Source organism: Molossus molossus, unplaced genomic scaffold (assembly GCF_014108415.1).
Source record: "Molossus molossus isolate mMolMol1 unplaced genomic scaffold, mMolMol1.p scaffold_m16_p_15, whole genome shotgun sequence".
Taxonomy (NCBI): Eukaryota; Metazoa; Chordata; class Mammalia; order Chiroptera; family Molossidae; genus Molossus; species Molossus molossus.
The window spans coordinates 35,245,165-35,263,147 of NW_023425350.1; the positions used below are offsets into that span (position 1 = coordinate 35,245,165).

General features: G+C 36.8%; 1 protein-coding gene across 15 annotated transcripts in view; it reads right to left on the minus strand.

Moving 5' to 3' along the window:
* The window catches only part of NRXN1 (neurexin 1), a 1,071,251-nt gene that overhangs the window by 569,455 nt on the left and 483,813 nt on the right, over window positions 1-17,983 (minus strand). For 8 of the 15 annotated variants that reach the window (XM_036262488.1, XM_036262491.1, XM_036262494.1 and 5 more), the window contains 2 exons: window positions 14,924-15,127; window positions 12,356-12,382 (listed from right to left, as the gene is read on the minus strand). In XM_036262488.1, the coding sequence (XP_036118381.1) occupies window positions 12,356-12,382; window positions 14,924-15,127 (231 nt within the window). The remainder of the gene's footprint in view (window positions 1-12,355; window positions 12,383-14,923; window positions 15,128-17,983) is intronic. The other 7 variants (XM_036262501.1, XM_036262500.1, XM_036262498.1 and 4 more) reach the window with 1 other exon arrangement.

The window sequence follows — 17,983 nt, forward strand, 5'->3', positions numbered from 1 at the left end:
CTAGATAATGGATTGAGAACAAAATTCTTTTGTTTTTACTTCTCACATTTAATTACAAATTAAAATGAGATACATGTAAATAGCACTTTCAGATTCTTATTTTCTGGTCACTAATCTTCTAGGGGAAGGACAGACTAAATAATCTGAGAGCCCAGTGTGAAATGAAAGACAGGATTTCAGGACAGTGACAGTAGACATTCATCCAGCACAGGCCCCTCTAAGCACAGGGTCCTGGGTGACCGGACAAGTTGCATGCTGGTGAAGCCAGCCCTGATTAGGGTTATACACTGTGTGTTTATTTATTTATTTATTTATTTATTTATTTATTTATTTATCCTTACCGGAGGATAAGGATACATTTTTGCATTCATATTCAGATAGAGCGGGAGGGAGAGAGGGAGGAAAAGAGAGAGAGAAACATCGGAGTGAGAAAGACACATCTACTGGTTGTCACCCACACAACCTCAACTGAGGCTGGGGACAAAGTGCAACTGAGGTACAGGTATGTGCCCTTAGTGGGAACCAAACCCAGGACTCTCTGGTCTGCAGGCTGATGCTCTAATTGCTGAGCCAAACCGGCCAGGGCTATTTATTTTTAAAGTGTCCTTTAATTAGCACTCTATTCAAGAATGTGCAGACAGGGCTGGAGGCAAAACACTTCATTTATCCACGTAAGAGGTACAGCTGAGACCTTCCTCATATTGTCTACGCTACTGTCTACCAACGAGGCCTCTGGGATATCAGGGAAGCTGTCTCAGAGGGGTCCTACTGGCTGGGCCTAGTGCCAATCACCCTAACAACCCTGAAGCTGACCGACCTGGCCAGCCATGTACCTCCTCCCTCTTCTTCTCTAGCCGGCCTCAGCACTCCTCAAGTCAGCTGTGGAGACATCCTTGAGAACTATTCGGAATGGCTTTAGAAAGAGCTATTCGGCTTTTCTGTACAAGAAAAGAGACATTAACAGAGTCCTAAGGACAACTTTCTTTATACTAAGAAACACCAGAAATGCCCCTCCCCAATTAAAAAGCAGTTTGAGCAAATAATATAAAGTCAAGACATGAGGTTTGGAGATGTTTGGTTTTCAAAAATGAAAACTAGCAACAGGAAAAAGACATTTGATAACCTTTTAAAATCCAATGGAGAAATAAAGGAGTTTTATGCCAATTAATTGCACTGTGTTTGTTTGGGTTGGACCCTTGTTTAAATCTTCCTTGGGTTTTGTATATGTTGGTCCACTGCTTGTGTTCTGGACTCATAGACTGTCTGGGTTTTTATCCAGTTTTCTCAAGTTTCTAGCTATGTGACCTTGGGTATGCTAAGTGCTCTGTGTCTCAAGTATTCTTATCTGCAAAATGAGCTAAACATAGAAATATTTTACAAAATAAATTTCATGCATTTTAATCACTTAAAGCAATGCCTGGAATATGGTAAGCCTTCAATCACAGTAATGATAATAATAACTATTACTATCAGTATTATATTGTCATCATTCTCTTCCTTTCAGTGAGTTTAAAAATTCAGAGGAATTATCCTATGCCCTACAGTTCAGTGCCTTGAACATAATAGCCCTTCAGCAAATATTTATTAAATTTATACATTTAACCTAGGAGAGCAAAATGACATAAGGCCAGCAGTCAGGAACTTGCAAATGCAAAGGAAGTAGCTGGTTTAGTAACTGGAGGTTCCAAGACTCAATGAGGATTTAATTATAAGAAAACATGGATCTTGCCTCCAAAACGGTTTGACCTTGGAGAGCTGCAAGAAACACCTCACGGAGACTCCTCTGCCGTTTTCTGAATTCACACCAACCCTATTCTTTTATCTACAAAATAAACTTCAGTGTATGTAGCTGCGTCACCTCCTGTTCCGTAGCTGGCAAAATATCATCGCTCTAGGCAAATAAATAAACAACGTTTAAATCTGCAACTAAGAATTATTTAGCCTCTATAGCTTTGACATTGATTGTACCCATTTATGACAAGCCAGGATAAATTTCTCTGATGTAAATAATTTTAAATGTGAAAAACAAACATTTTAAGAAATATGTTACCTTTTAAGAACATAATTATATTTACAACACAGTAAAAATGAACACCAGTTATATAAATATATTGCTACAAGAATGTTTTAAAACAGCTCTCTCTAAATCTAATCTAGCTCAACTGGCAAGTTTAAGAAGAAGCATAATAAAATAAACCTAATATAAATGAAAGGAAAAATTTGGACTGTGACTTTATTTTAAGGAAAAATAGTTCATTTCCAAGAAATGCTTATCACATAATAGGATAGTTTGTCGGTATAAGATGACGTACTGAACAGTCAATGTGCTTTGATGGAATCATTGTAAGCTGAAAACATATTCAATGTTAGAGTAACTTGAAAAGAAAAAAATTGTATTGATTTATATTGATACTTATTTATGCATGTCTTACACGATACACAACGCCAAAGTATCTGAATGGAGAAAGAAAGAGCACATGGGCTCTGAGCATTTGGAAGCTGACAAATATTCTCTCTGATATTCCATAAACAAAGCTATGATTACAGTCACAAGTGCTAAGATTAGTTAATGAAATATCATTTATCATATGAATACATGACTCTAATTGTTATAGATTTTCTTATTATGAAAGGCCAAGTAGAACGTATATTTTTGCATAACTCAAGAAACAATGACTTTACCTGTGTTTTATTTATCACATCTTTGTTAGTGAACATACATCTGAATATCATTAAATGGAAGATTAAATCTGCAAAAATTCAGCTGCCCCTCAATATTTTTCAGGCATTCTTGTACAAATCTTCTCCAAGAACAAGCATATTCGAAAATAAAACAAATCTAAGTTTCTGGCTTTGTTAGGTTTATTTGTTCCCTTCCTCTCTTTTTTTTTTTTTTTTTTTTTTCGGCTAAGAAATCATTCTAGTGCTTAAAAATGTAATCTGTTTCTCAGTTTTTGTTGTAAACATTATGAACCTATTCTTTTTAAGAAAACACATTCTATTTGATAAGGAATATTTTTTCCTTAGAATGACTGAACTGTAGCATCTCATTTGTTTTGATTCTTTTCCTTTTCTTCACTAGTGACTGACCCAGAAAAGGCTATGAACAAATAAGACATGATAATTTATGCATCCATTATGTAAAAATTAGAATGATAAAAAAATTTCCAAGCAATGAAACCTTCTTTATTTTGAATTTTAATATTGTAATAACAGATAGTGCTAACTAAACTGTTGTCGTTCTTTAATCATTAGTTTATTTATCAGGCTTAGTCACTAACCTGAGTGCTATTCTTTTTGGTCATTTATTTTAGTAATTAGAAAAATAATGGGATCACTTCTTTGTATGAAGTTGTCTTTGAATCAAGGTTTTCTGAAAGGAATGGCTTGCTTTACTATCCAGAAAGTATTCTACAAAGGTGCTATATCAATGGCTTTTAGCAATTAAATCTTATGCCAAATTAACTTGGTTAATCTGAGGAGCTAGTGCTTGGAGGTTCCTTTGAGGGTGTCTACTAACTGCTAAAATAATAAGTGATGTCTGTATGCTTGTCCTTGGTTGGCCTTCCTATGGTAAAATGTTAGACTTCCACTTAGTGGCCAAGAGTCAATGATGATAACCTACACCCACACACTGAGAAGTATCTTTTCATTTATGAATATTCCACTCTGGTTTATTTCTTAAGATCTTGATTCCAGATACTTCCAGACAGTTTCCATTTGACTTTTCTGAGATCACTGATGCATCATGATAGAGCTTACTTTTGTACATATATGCTTCCTCCCTATTTTATCATTACTCAACTGGCTCAGTGACATGGACCCACCTTATACCATTTTGGTATAAAAATCTGAGCTAAACAATAGATTCGATTTTAAAATACTACATGTCATAGTCATATGTTTGACATATGCTTACAACAGGTTGCTAAAATAAAAGCCCATGTTGCAAAATATTTGCACACCATGACCCTGCATGTTAAAAGAAACACATAAAGTAGAATGTGTTATGTATTAAGTGTGTAATATGCAAAGCACTATGTTATAAGAACATTTAAAATATTAATAATTTTTTTCTGCAAGGACTGAAATGGTAGCTACTTTTGTATATTTTCTGTTTCCTTTAGCATCCAAATAATGAATATTATTCTAATTAGGAGCCAAATGTTGCTTTAAAACAGACTCATCTGACTATTTTGTAGGTCAAACTTAGTGGGAAATTTAGTCTTCAGTTTAAATGTCATTTAAAATGTACATACCATAGTACAAATAGCTAATGTAGTGCAGACCTAGGCTGTCCTAAATAATGGTGGGATTGGTTACAACCAAATTTTAACAGAGCATTTCCCTTTATTCACGTTTGATAGTTTATTTTAAATAGATGAAAAAGTTATTGAAGAAAATTTAAAATGTACAGATGATGAACAAAATAAGTTAAAAATTACCCCAGATCTCATCATCAAGTTCTATAAATATTTTAAAGAAACATTGTAGAAAAGCAATTTTGTTACTGAGGCTCCTTATCAATTTCATCATTGATAATGACAAATAGGAAATAGCCCAACCAGTGTGGCTCACTGGTTGAGTGTCGATCCATGCACCAAGAGGCTGCCGGTTTGATTCCTGGTCAGGGCACATGCCCAGGTTGTGAGCCAAATCCTCAGTGGGGGGTCATGCAAGAGATGGCCAATCGATATTCTCTCTCACTGATGTTTCTATCTCTCTCTCTCCCTCTCCCTTCCTCTCTTTAAGATCAATAAAGAAAAAAAACTTTTTTAAAAAAGGAAATAATTATTCCTTCACTGCTTATTGGCTAAACTAATCTACTTAGTGTAGGAGTTTAAATAATTGATCAGTTACCAAAATATTACATTTGACGGTAAAGCCTCTCAGCTAATTTATTGAACTAAATCTTCAGAAAAAAAATTAAATTTATAAATGATCAATTAAAACACTTCAGGAATCTCATCATGTACAATGTCACTTTCAGAATTCTTATGTGACCATTATTGCTATTTTTATTATTTTTCACCTTATTGAATCATTATCATGTTCTACCTCCTTTTTTGCCTCCCTATTTCAACACTACTAAGTGAATATGTGTGTATTCTAAGGGAATATTTGCACAACTTCTTAAATATATATATTTTTAATTTTCTTTTACTGGACGCTTTCATAATGCATGAAAAATCTATACCAGCATTTTAGTCATGCCATTCTAATGTGTTAGTTCTATAATAATTTGGTTTTAGTTTTCAAATGCATAAATTATCTCCTTTGCACCTAGTAAAATGTAAAGATTTCAGAATTCTTCAGAGTTCCAAGTAGTACACATTTATTTACATTGGAAATTCCCTGATTTCCAAAATCAGCTGATTTTTCCATGTATCTGACAACTTAATTTGTAAATTTCATGGGCTATGTACATTCTGCATATGCAAATTTTAAAAAAGATAATTTATAACTTTTACCTTAAATACTATATTTCCAAAGCAAATTTGATTATAATAAGCATCTATAGAAAAACACAACTCATTTTGAAATTTATTTCAATAGTACTATGCATAAAACATGTCAAATCTATAGAGTGATCATCTGGGAAGAGTCAGGTCAGGATGAAGAATTCTTACAATTATATGAACAAGGAATTCAAAGAACAAACAACAGATAATCCAAGTACAGTAAAAAGAACAGTAATTTAAATACTCTTAGAATCTCTTACTTTACCTTTAGGGGAAACAGTTTTCATATTGCACTTCCTTTCCATCTTGCTCTTTGCTCCCATTGGTAACAAGTGAAAGAAATAGGGAAGAGCTCTGAGCACACTGAACATTTCAACTTCCAAGTTCTTTGATGATCCCCTGCATTTTGCCCCTGATTGAAAGAGACTTGCCCACTTGACTTAGATATCATACGTTAGCCATCGTCATGTTGAACAAAATTGTAATCCATATGATTATGTTACAGTTAAAGTAAAAACATTTTTTAATCAGACAACCTAGAGAAAAGGTGTTTGTGTGGGAAGCCTGCTGTTCCCACATCCCCTTGAGGGAAGTATCTGCTCTAATTAGAGCTGCTTGGGTCACCGGAGGTTCTCAGCCCCCAAAGCTAAAATCTGATCAATAGTTTAGGTGACATGATTTGAAATCTCTGCCCAATTGAACAAGGATAAGTAATGAATCCACTAGATCCTCTGTCTAGGGGAGACTGAATACATAACATATACAGAGCCAATAGTTAGTACAGGAGAAGCAAAAAGCCAAAAGATAGCACAGGAAAAGCAGTGAACAGAAATCATGAAGTAGGAGACACCAGGAGCAAGCAGAAGACATGAACAAGTAGAAGCTATCAGCAGTGCTACCTCCCTACCAATGAATAAACAAACACAGAAGAAAAAAGAAACTCAAGGCTATGAAGTACAGTTGTGGAGGTTTAGAAACCCGCTTTTTCTAAAAAAAAACAGACAAAAACACCTGACCAACAGGCTGTGGTCTTTTAGGTCTGTTACGTTTGATGACATCAGATTGTGTAAAAGAGACATTCCTTTTCACAGAAACCAAGGGAATAACAAGTTCAGAATCTTCTTCTGAAACATTCTAGGTTTGTCTGACACTCTCTATCTAGGCCACTGTTATAAGGCCAACTTTCAACAACGAGAAAGAATTGGATGAACTGGGTCAACACTAGTCTGGGATCTTGCATTACCATGAGCACAGCATTTTGCAACAGCAATAAGGAAATGCTTTCATGAATAATTAATAATTAAGTCTGATTTTGAGATGAATTGTTGACCTGCACAAAAGAGTAATCTTCTAAAACACTGCAGCATTTTATATTTGCATATATGCAATGAACAGATCGATTATTCACTAAAATAGACCCAAGCCTTCTACTTATCAAGCCTTCAAGTTACGATCTGCCCAATCTATGTAGTCACTTAAAGATGTAAGGAAAAACTGTACGTTTCTTTATAAAGCTCATAAATTTAAAATGTGGATAATCCAAATGGGCTTCCCTCAAATTTTACTCCAATTTTGATATTTTTCTAAGGACTCATTATGTGCCAACTCTCTTTTGCCTGTTTTAGCTGTTTTTCACCAGAAATCTATGGTCTCTATATTCTATATGCAATTTCTCTTAGATTTTTGCTAAAAACAATCACTTACAAACTGCCATCTCCTTTTCTTAATATAGACTTTCAGCTTAAAAACAAACACAAAGAAGACAATAACAAAGAAACAAAACAAAGCAGCTCATACCCTAGGTAGATAAACTGCACCAGTACTGAGAGGCAGTGAGTGATGGAAGCCGACAGACCAAGTGATGGACAGCTGTGTGGGGGCCGAGGAAGAAGGCCCCCTTTTGCAATTCTCTGCTCGTAGGTACTAGGCAGCTGTCCTGAGCTGAACATTTGCTTCATGGTAACAAGGGCCGGCCCCCAGAAATTTCCTCATATCTTTTTAAGTAGCCTGCCAAGGGGCAGCCTGATCCAAGCAATCTAATATGGCTTAAGTGCCACTGGTTGACACTTTGACATCTTTTATTGCTTTTCATTTTTATCTACATAGGAAATTGGTGATACCTAATATACAGTTGATTCTTCCATTCTGGTAATAAAATGATAATACGAAGATATTATTATCCACTCCAGACATTCATCATAGTACATTTCCCAAAAACGTACTACTCAGGGTGTTTCTTCATGACATGCAAGTCAGAAGTGAGGTTAAGTACTTGGCCTTAGATTCCTTTCTCCTCCAATACTTAGACACAGAACTGAAAATCAAAGGAGTTGAATGTCAACCCTTGACACTGTCCACATTAATGTCATCTGCAATTTTATTGTCTCTGCATCTCAGATAAACCATTTTCTGTAACAGGCCAAAAAATAGTTGAAAGGTCAGCCAAATAAAATATTTTTTTTCAAATCCAGAGAGTTTTTATTCTTGTAAGAAAACAGGGGGGAAGAGAACAGGAGCAAACAGCACTGGAAATGCAGAAGTAGGAAGAGGAAATCGTGGTCGGAAGAAGGGCAGGAGAGCAGAAAAAGAGACACATGTAAAGGCATAAAGAAACCAAAACAATGCAAACAAGCATTCGAGACCATAAGTTTATTAAAATTCATTTTCATACGGATGCAGAGGTGGCTGCATGCCTTCTGGTGGACAATAAGTACATTCTGTAAATTGTTATTGACTTGAAAAGACAAAACAAACAAACAGACAAAAAAAACACTAATGAAACAAAACCTTGCAGCCACTACATACTTAAAGTTGTTATTTATAGGACAATTAGGACTCACCTATAGTTGATAGGAGCAAGTTTAGTTTTCAAATTTTCATTATATTTAAACCTTCAAAGATTATAGCACTAACAACTTTAAAAGTTACTAGAAGAAGAGAGAGAAAAAAATTCGAACTATAATGAAGCATGCAATATACCACTATAAAGCCCAAATTTTCAGAAAAAAATAAATAAATAAATAAACACAGCCTAATGACTTTAGGTTTAGTGTTGGGAAATTTGGGGCATCATACTGAGACTGTCTTGGTCATGCTATCTCAGAGTGACCAAGACATCAGCCTATGTACTTTGGCAGACAGAAAGAATGCAGAATAAGACCAATGGTTAGTACAGATCCTATTTATAATGCATTTGAAAAAATTTTACAAGGAGTAGAACATTTTTTTTTGCATTGTTTATATTCTTTAAAGGAATTCTTAAAGCAATTACTGTTATGAAGTAGGCAACAGACTATCAAACACTCACCTTTTCATGCGAATAACCATGTGTTAGTCACAAAGTACTATTCACTCTGACTTGGATTTACTTGGTAATAATTTATGAATAAACAGTTTGTGTTCTAGAACAAAGATTTTATGCAAAATAGTCTACCACATGTCTTTTCTTGTTAATTCAAGTAATTTTTCCTCTTTATGTTAAAAGCATGTGACTTTACTTGTAGTCCTTTTCTATCTACCTTTATTGACATACCCTTCACTGTCCAGGGAAGAAATTATCTACATTAAAAGATGGTAGTTCTTTTAGCAATTTACATATAAATTGACTTTATTATGGCAGACTGTTGTTCTCAATATTGGAGTTGATTATGGAAGCAAAAACAATCTGAGTATCCCTTTATTCTTATCCTGGACAGAGGAGAATGGAGAACCCTAGATAACTCACCTCTCTGCTCCCCTCCCAGACCACAAATCCGAAAACACTGACCTTAATCTAATTCCAGTTTGCAGATAACAAATATATTCTAGCTATGAGATAAGCTAATGGGCATCAAAGAATTGAGATTGGTCTGGGGTTGTGTGGAGAGAAATTCGGTTTGTAATCTGAAAGATCAAAGTATGTGTTTTGACAGTGAAATGACCACTATGCCTAGAGATGGTTTTTTGTTTGTTTGTTTGTTTGTTTTTAAATACCTGCTTCACACATGAAAAATAAGCTTTTGATTTTTAAATGAAAACATTTAAAAATTCTTGACAACTTTTCCTATTAGGAGGGAAATCTTGACAACAAAGAATCTGACAGAGCTGGTCTTTGGGATTAAAATCTACCCTTTCTCTAAAGAACCTTAACAAAGGGCTGTGCCTTAGCCTGTCCATGGAAGATTCTATCGTTGCATCTAAACTACAGGCACAGGAATGGCTGAAAAAGAAACATACCCGCCATCTCTTATTGTCTCACAGGTCTTAATACATACAGCCAGAACTTCTTCCCCCTTTCACCTACTACCTATTCTTCAATAGCAAAGATTAAACAGTCTGATACTATGTATCATTTCTTTTGCAGATCAAGTAACATCTGCTGTAAACTGGGGGGCTCGGTGGGGGTAGGGTGGAGATGAGGAAGGATGTCACCACTATAGGCAACAGAGCAATTCTGAGAAAGTATAGAGAAATTTGGGAAGGTTTTCATTAAAACTTATCAATTAAAGTTTGATATTAATTCTGAATGCAAGATAATTTTTATCTTTTAGTTTTTATATTTCCACTGGAAATATTCTTAAAAGACATCAATTAAGCTATTTCATATTAATCTCACAATTCAGTTGATATATTAGGTATGGTATAAATTATAGAGATGGGGGTGGTATATGGTGGTGATTTAATAAAGGTACATTCATCCCAGTTTCATACAAATTTATGATGCAAAGGTCATAAATGTAATGAATCAGTTTTCATTAACCTAGAAGTTCTACTGCAATACAGACATTTTTGGGGGTGGGGGTAGGGGGATGCACTACAGGCGGAAATCTCTGCTTATTTAATCACTGTGAGTTAGATTTGCATTATTAGATATAGAATTTCCTCCCTCTCCCCAAAGTTGAGTAATAAGATGAATTCTTGACAAAACTTGAGGTTCTTGCTAAACCTGCCCAGGACTCCCCAAATAAAACAAAGGCAAAGGAAGTGCCATGTTACCTGATCACTGAAGACTCTTTCCAGGAACTGCTGTCAAGTTAAGGCATTTGCAGTCCTGGCCAAGACGTGCGCCAAAAGCACAGTCATTCATCTCATTCAAGTACTTTGAATGTGACACACACTCCTTAAAAGGGAAAGAATTCCACTAACAAGCCACACTTTTTGTCCTTAAAGATATTATTCTCTGTAACATCCAGAGGAAAATAAACGACTATGCTTCATATCAGACTCTTATAAGCCAAATGAAGGTGTCCAGTAGTTAGACTACAAATACATTTCAAAAATTAATTTATGTAGCTGGAGAACACAGAAGTCCATTTTGTTGGGTTAATCCCCATTGAATACTAGAGTTTACATAGTTACATTTTGTAAATTTAAAAATCCATGTTTTATTGTGAGACCACATAAAGCAGACATCTAAGAAGACATTTTTCTCACGTGGATTTTCTGAGATTCAGGAAGGATCTACACCTATCACTGCATGAGGCACACATCTGGTGTGGAGGGTACTGTGTGCATCGCCACTTTGCCTGCGTCCATACCCCGGAGCTGAGGGCAAACTGGACTGCAGTATTACATCTGCAAAGTCTGTGCCCCTTTTCTGAAAGTGGGAAAGGGAAGAGATGGGGTTTGAGAGGAGATGGTGTAATACCTGGAAGATTCCACTCGTGTGAGAGTTCGGCAGATTATCCAGGAGCTATTATGTTTGAGATGATTTTCACTACTTTACATAATAGTTTATTAATTTACTTTTTCTGAAGTTATGCTTCAGTTACCTTTTTATTACTATGATTGAAAAGACCCACTTTTTGCTACTTTTAAATAAACATTAAAATATTAGAAGACAAATCTGAGGTGTAAGAAGTACAGTATTTGAAACTGTATGTATTTCACTAGATAAAGCATCTCATTTTGTAAGTTGAAGACCATTTGTTCCTGAGGATGGATTACTGACACTTGGAAATACAGTCAATGGTTTAGGGGGTAGATGCCATCAACCCACATTCAGCATTTTCCAAGGATATAGGTCAAATTTTTTACTGATTATGATAAGAAGAGATTAGAAAGCCTGTTTGAACCATTTTATTTAAATAGCTAACAACTCTGTTAGCATGGGAGGAGATTCCTTTAATGTGGTCAGCAAAACCTGGAAAAGAAAAATCTAAATATTTATGTAAAGAAATAAAATAAATTTACTTTTAAGATAAGGGTACAACTCAAAATAAAATCACAGTCCTTATGTCCTTTCAGGTTCTCTAGTCTGCAATCCAATAAAACTCAGTCCATGCATCTTTCTGACTCGTCATTTGGCATGCATGTCACAGATCTGAAAGGTTTTAGTTATTTTTGCAGAAATATGATTAGGATGTAAAAATTCATCATGTAAATACTCTATGAACAAGAAAAAATTCTTTAGACAAGTCATTTTCTGTATATATATATAACTTAGAAAACCAGATTCTATGTAAAATGTTTGAATTTAGAAGGATTTAATACTAACTCTCAACAGGAAAGGAATTATATGTTTTTTCTGTATCTGAGTTAAGATATAAAAACAGTAAGTGAAGGAAACAGTATTTTCTCCAGATTTGGTCCCGAAGAGAGCTACTGGAGTCTAAGATCTGGTAAAATACAAATACTACTTGACTTATCCGAAGGTTTACAGAGGCATTTGTACCTTATGTTAAAATATATTTGTTACTCCTCCGCCACTGGGAGGTAGGAACTGCAGAGGTTAAGTCTTCAACTGGACAGATTTCAAAATGAATTTTTACAACCCAGATGATGGACTGGTATACTTCAGAAATGAATTCATGAGTTTTATAAATGCCTTTCTCTTGCTCACTCTTTTTTTTTTCTTGACTAGCTTACATCATAATGGAGGAATAACATTTTAAAAATTTTGAATAGGCACTTACTGGAATTACAGTTAATCCTGATACAATCTAGATGGGGAAGAATAGATGAAAAATGAAAATTTATCCTTCAAGGTAATAGCTGCAGACATCCAATAAAATCACAGTCCACCCTTCCGGGGACAGACACATGCAAATATGGCCACTCCATAACTTTACATATTTCTAGAACCCAGATTCATTGTTATAAAACTTGACCGTTGGAAACAATATCAGAAGGTTTAAAAATGGCCAATTCAAACAAAGCTACATGGTGACAAATCTAAGTGAAATAAGGAATTGTTAACTGTCAAAGATGCTTGGCTTAGACTGGCTGCAACTTTCTCCCCATCTGTGAAAGAACATGTCATTGTCTCAGCATAACTAAAAAGTGCTCCGTCACAATGGGGTACCCGTGCAAGCCCAGCTAAGCTCAGACATCTTGGACCTCCAAAATCTACTATCCCACAAAGGCCAACAGAATCCTTCAGAACTACGGTGGTCAATGGAGAGCACATTGAAATTATTCTCATCTCACCCTAATGTTTTGTTTTGTTTTTGCTTGGGCCAATAGGTAAGAGCCCGATGTTGGCTGGATTCCGTGCCTTGTATTGGTCACAGGAGGCAAGAAACACTGTATGTTTCTTTTAGCCACTCTATTGGCGGCAGAGTAGTGTCATTCTTCAGAACATACCAGCCTATGCCTCTCTTAGGAGCTAATGATGCTATCTGGATTCAGGAAGTGTCATGGTTAGCATGCTGTTGATTCTCCTTTTCCTATACTTGCTTCTTATATAAAAGCAGATTCCCTAAGAATAAAAAGACTAATGAGCTGAATAACACAGGCTGTGATTATGAGGGTTATCGTCAAAGAACTATGTGGGATGTTTTATGTTTATTTTATGTTTAGGTAAATATTTGTTGATTTTGGTTGTAGTATTTAATGCCTTTGGGGAACACGAAAAATAGGAACCTAGATTCTGTTTCCATATAGCTGAGTTTGTCATGTGTCGTCAACCGCATCAGAAAAGTGGTTGCAAACAGCCAAGGACCAGCATCTACACAGCTCTTTCCACAGAATGCTTTGCTGTTGTAAAATCCCCATGAGTGTTTCCACTTTGGCTGGCAAGTCCCTGGACTGCAATTAGGCAATTTATTTTGATTGGCTGTAGTAACCTATCATTGTCACTAGGGGGAACTCTAACAGAACAATAAATGAGTGTTGTGTATTCTTCAGTAATCTTTAAAAAAAAAAAAACTCTTGTTATATAACTTAATTTAACTAATATTAATGGAATGTAATTGTATGCAATAAGCTATTTGTAAAACAATTTTATGTTTTATGAGCTGTCATTCTGCCCAGCACAGTTAGAAAATGTAGGTGGGGTTTCTATAAATGCCTTACCTCATCACATTTACTACTCTTTATTTGGTAAATATACATAGCTTTAAAATTTTCTTTCCCTGTTTATTCATTTTTTTCTGTTTATTAATTTTATGTGTGTTTATCACTTCCAGGAAATACAGTAAAACCTCATTAATTTGTACTCCTCTTGGAGGTAACGATAATATTAAAAATTATTGGGTAGATTATTTATAATGCTTCATTCCATAGATCACTTGGGAAAAAAAAACATTAAACAGACCAACAAGTTGTGAAAGGCCAAGTTTAGGAAGAAAACTGATTCCAAGTACTTTGTATACTTTGATGGCACAACTTGCACGAAACAATGTGCTAATTATGGGTCATTCTTATCCACCCATTAAAACCAGCCTTTAAGACCTTTCCTTAATAGAATTTTTTCATCTATTAATTTGTGTTTTGAATGCAATTGAAAACAAAACTGTTTAATTTTTGCTAAGTCTGTAATTCAGACATTGTCTTTCTTCGGCCTGGCCTTCTCCCATGCTCCATCTGGGTGGTTGAGGTTTTACTGTAGTGACTCTCTCCTGATGCTGTACTTAAGCAGGAAAGCATTATTGTTCTGCCGAAGAGCCTGTGTGTCTAGTGTTCTCGTGGCTGTTTGCTGAGGGCCGCAGACTTTGGGCATTGAAGGGTTGTGGATTGTTGTTTGATAGCAAAGTATCACCACACAGTATTTCCAAACAGAAAAGATGGACTACCAGGGAGGCAACTTGAAAGGAGAAGCCCAAGGAATAAAAAAAACAACAACACTGTTGATCTAGATCACAAAGTAGATATTTGGTACTTGGCGCACACGTTAGCTCAGTAAAAGTGTCTGAAAAGATATCGGAATGCCAGTAAATATGACAATAGGAAAGTCAGTTTGAGGCATCTGTAAGGCTAATAATTTATATTTTCAATTAACCTCATTGATACATATGGCTTCCCTTTTAAGAACCCTCAGTGGTAGAAATCACAAAACAGTAAAATTATGTTAAACAAACAACAACAACAACAATAAAATAATAAAAAGATGCCCCAAAAACCTAAATTAATTTAAATGATGGAAATGAGACCATTAAGTGTTTTCAGTTTCCATGGCAAACAGGCTACTTGGTAAATGTTTGCAGGCAGAACTGAACAAAAAGTGAAAGGTGTTAGTTCAATGGGGGAAGGTGAGTTGTTACCTAGATTGACCGTCAGTTTCACACGCCCTGCGTCCAGCTCCAGGCGGAGGGTGTCAGCTGAGTCCCTAGAGGTGGTTGCCATGAGAATGCCATACGCACGCTGGGATCGAAACCGTAAGGACACATCCTCGGCCTCTGTGTGCATTACCACGGGGAGCTGGATTTTCATAAACATACTCCCATCATAGCTCAAAACCGTTGCCTCTATAGATGAGAAATGAATATAAAAATTCTTGGTCAGTTTAGTGCATTTATACTTTGAAAAGGAAAAGTGTGACCTATTAAAGTCTTCCACCTAGAACACAAGACTACAAACTCAGCTCATCTTCTTCAGAAATGAGCTTTTTTTTTTTTTAAAGCCGGAAAGAGAAGTCAGAGTAGGGAGAACTTTCTCTATGAACTTTCTCTGCTAAAATCCAGAAGAAGATACTTTCCCTTTGATGCCCATGGCACTTTCTACCGTAGCATTGATCACGTTGGATTATAGACGCTTAGCTGTGTGTCTCTCTTCTTAAGGGCAGAGGCCGACTCTTTTGTGCATTCACCGTGTGCGTCAGGTTGGAAGCACTCGCAATGCCTGTGTACCTATGGCCAGGCCGCTGTCCAGCTCTGCAAAATCAGCCTTGGCTCCGAGAGGATCTCCTCCATTAGAAGAGGATCTTGAAGGTCTTTGCTTGCCTTACAAGTCCACGATTCTAAGAGCAGTTATTTAGAACTTGAAACTGTCTGTGAGCACAACCCTGGTGTCTGAAAAACACTAAGCGATCACCGAAGTGTCAGTGACTCCGTGCCCTGGGAATACTGCGTGAAGATGGGGGTGGGATTGAAGAGCTTGTGAGAGTGGCTGCTACTAAAGCTAAAGGGAATTGCTTTGACAGTGAAGTTGCTTAATATAGTGTTAAACACATAAAAAAGCAAATACTGTTGATGGCAAACTCCCTGCTTGAAGGAGTCGCCAGCACTGAATGCTAACCAGCAGGTGGCAGAGCGCTGCCAAACCAGCGCGGGCCGCTGCTTTCCACGGGTTCGAACCACAGAGGATCATCTAACAAAGGGAAAACTACCTAGACTTAAAATAAACTAGAACATTCTCATTATCTTGCCTGCATGGCACAGCAATTAAATTTACCAATGCAACTGTGTTTATTATTAAGACTGTAGTTCTAGAGTTGCGGTTTATTTTTCAAGAAGTCAGAGAGGTCAAGTATTCCTTCTAACATACTTTAGTCACTAATTGTTGTCGTCATGAGACTGAATGAAGATCCAGAGCCAATAAGCACTGAAGGCTCCGGGGTCTCTGCCGGGCACTCTTTTCTGTCTTCCTCAGGACAAAGGACCTCTCTGAACTCACAAGCTCACTGCCCCTAATGTTTGTTAACAGCCCTGACTTTTTCTTGAGCTCCATCCCCCTTCATTGACCCATTGCCTGCTGAACATCTCCAAACTGAATATGATAGGTTCCTTACTAACCTCTTTATTCACTCTCCCCAAACATGAACACACACATGTTCCTTCTCTGATGTCCTCCATCTCGGTGAATGACATAACCCCAGTCCTTCACCTTTCTGGTTTCTCTCTTACCCTCTGCCATGTCCAATCTATCTGCAAGTCTGCAATTCTTAAAGGCACGGATTCCAATCCGCTTCCGAATCGATTGCTTCTTACCCTGACCTCTAAAGTACCTCAGACTCTGCCCCCTCTCACCTGATCACTACGAGGGCTCCCTCCAGTCTCCCTCACTACCCTTTCTCACTGCACACAGCAGCCAGGCTGAACTTGTAAAGAAGTAAATCAGATCCTACACGTTATTGCTTGAACAACCCACACCTTCCCCACCCAAGCCAACAGATTTCCACTGCAATGAGAATGCAATCTGCACTCCTTTTTATTTTATTTTATTTATTCATTTATTCATGTTGCACTCCTTTTTAAACCTTTTTGTGTGAGTTGCCCCAGTCTGTCTCTCTGACCTCAGCTTATAGAATCCCCCCCTACCCACCCCCCAGTTGAGTAAACTCCAGACACACAGATTTCATCTCGCAAGTATCTGCCCTCTGTCTGAGACGGTTTCACCCCAGACCTTTATATTCTCGTCCCATCAGCATTCAGGTCTCTGGGCAAATGTCACTTCAGAGAGGTATGCTGCAAGCACCCTCTCGTCCCCTCTCCAGTTATTCTATATCTGTTTACCGTTTACTTTTTAAACTGTCATTTCTGTTTTGTTTGTATAGAATTATCTGCCTTCGCCTTTAAAATCTAAGTGTCTCAGTGTCATGAGGACAGAGGTGGATACTCCCCGTCATTGCTCTGTCGGTAGCTGAGTACCCCAAAGTGCCAGGCACACAGCAGAGTCTCCACAGATGTTTACTGCAGTAATGACTGCACTAGTACTGAGATACATAAAAAAAAAAACTTCCTTCATTTTGGTTATCAAGTGAACATACATGCTCACCACAGAAATTAAGAATTGATTCTGCCTGCTGTAAGTGGAATCTAACTTTGGTAACAAATATGAGCAAAATATTTGTTAAAGTCTAGATTGAAGTCCATAATTGAGCTGCGAAAGATAGATTAGGAAAGGGGTCTGTTTCTCATAATAGGGGTCCCCTGGCTAGGCACTGACCTAGGCACCGAGAAAATAAAACAATCCTCTTAAAATACAGTGTTTCTACATCATACCACATGTTTCTCCAATTAGATAAGAAGTTTCCCAAATAGATGCACTATCACAAAAGACAGAGTTCAGCCCGGCCGGTGTGGCTCAGTGATTGAGCATCCTCCCATGCACCAAGAGGTCGCCGGTTCGATTCCTGGTCAGGGCACATGCCCAGGTCATGGGCCAAATCCCCAGTGAGGGGCATGCAGGAGGCGGCCAACTGATGTTCTCTCTCATCAATGTTTCAATCTCTCTCTCCCTCTCCCTCCCTCTCTCTCTAATATCAATAAAGAAAAAAAAATCTTAAAAGACAGAGTTCAATGTAGAAATCTAGTAGAAGTTGCTTAAGAAATAATTAAAACATGATTGCAAAGTTATAGTGAACACTTAAGAAAAGTAGTGTT